We start from the raw sequence: 1,626 nt of genomic DNA, 5'->3' as shown, positions 1-1,626 counted from the left end.
AGAAATCCATTGCTGTTATTTCACATGGGAAACAGGTTTACTTTGTAGATTTCCTAGTTGAAATGAATCATGTAAAATCTTATTTTAAAATAGCAATCATTTTTCTCATGAAACAGAGAAGTTGGTAAAAGAAAGAAGAAAAGGTATCTATGTTACTAGATACTTTAATGTGTTTTGAGCATATCTGCTTGAAAAATAAGCATGAAATAACTGCTTACATTGAGGTTCACTTTATGCCAGAAATGGCCAATGTTTTTTCATTAAAAATAATACCTGACTGATGTGATATTTTGGTCTTTTTTTCAAATTGTATATATTTAAGGTGTACAACATGGTATTTTGGTACACATATACACGGTAATGTGATTAATCTTGACAGTCAAGATATGTCAAATTAACATATTTGTCATCTCATGTAGTGATGTAAGATTTTTCAATAGGTTTCTTCTGTAAGCACCAAAGTGATAGGGGCATGGAAAAAAATGTAATTCAGTGAAAATATGGCAATCTAAATGGAAAGGAATTTTTTTTCATGGTTTAACCCTATGCCATATTGGAAAGAATCAAGTGGAATGACGAAATATACATTTGGGACTGGGAATACTGAGAATTATCTACATACCTGTATCATCCAGACCAGGAGGGGGCATTTGCTTTTGGTTAGGGGAGAAGGGATTTTGTGAGAGTCATGTCTTAAATTATAGAGTTGTAGGATATTTTCAAACTCTTAATTCACACCGACAAATACCTCAGTTGGCTTTCTCATTATGCCTATTACCTGCTTTTCACTTCACAAAAGATAAAGATTCATTAACAAGTAATCAAAACAGGGAGAAACTTAACTGAATGTCAGAGGCAGATGAATAACATGAAGCTGCTTTGCCATCACACGTTCTGACCATTTGGAAAAGCAGTGAATTAAGATGACTTACCAACAAGGCACTTCATCTGTAAAGGGTCTGAAAACTGAAAGGTTTCCTACATACCTGCATGTCTCTCTCCAAACGTAGCAGGTGGTACCTGTGCCATGTGAGAAAAGCTGGTCCCTCATGAGAGAAATCCACTTCAAAGCTTTCCTGCCCTGCCCCAAGGAAAGTCTTTTTGACTGAGTAGTAGTGTGTCCAAACAAAGTAGTTATAAATGGAAATGTTCTCAAATTGTGGCGTGTTGCCATCTGGCCCCAATATTTCTTCTGATCTCCTGGTGGCAATGACAAATAAAGGGTGAGTTGTGTGCTTTGCCATATCCAGGGCCTGGACAAAGTGGTTCTTTTCTTCTTTACTTAAGTCCAGAAGATTTCTCCTGACTTTAGGGATACAAAAAATTCAAACATGAAAACATCTGCTTTGTGGGGACGGGTAGAAAAGAAGAATATTCTTCTTGTAGTAGCCCACGACCTCTTTACCCATTCATGGTTCTATGTCCATATATTCAAATCTGCTTTAAATTATTTTGTTCTTTTAAAAATACCCCTAACTAAAATCCCTTCTTCCGGTCTGCTTTCTTTCTCTTTCTTTCCCTCCCTCTGTCTTTTTCTCTCTCCGGTTGACTCTAGGATTTCTATTAGTTTTCTTTAATCTTACTTATGGATTTTATGATTCTGTGATTCTTGTCACATTAATTTTT

At 35.7% G+C, this 1,626-nt stretch overlaps 1 protein-coding gene across 1 annotated transcript in view; it reads right to left on the bottom strand.

Moving 5' to 3' along the window:
* Positions 1-1,114, bottom strand: part of TYRP1 (tyrosinase-related protein 1) — a 15,105-nt gene extending 13,991 nt beyond the window's left edge. The window contains exon 1 of the mRNA XM_012665024.1: positions 987-1,114. Within this exon, the coding sequence (XP_012520478.1) occupies positions 987-1,029 (43 nt within the window). The 5' untranslated portion in view covers positions 1,030-1,114. The remainder of the gene's footprint in view (positions 1-986) is intronic.
* Positions 1,115-1,626: the final 512 nt, after the last annotated feature.

The sequence above is a fragment of the Propithecus coquereli genome, unplaced genomic scaffold (assembly GCF_000956105.1).
Source record: "Propithecus coquereli isolate 6110/MARCELLA unplaced genomic scaffold, Pcoq_1.0 Scaffold95, whole genome shotgun sequence".
In the NCBI taxonomy this organism is placed as follows: domain Eukaryota; kingdom Metazoa; phylum Chordata; class Mammalia; order Primates; family Indriidae; genus Propithecus; species Propithecus coquereli.
The sequence above is the reverse complement of the archived record's forward strand: the minus strand, read 5'-3'. Positions and strand labels throughout refer to the sequence as shown.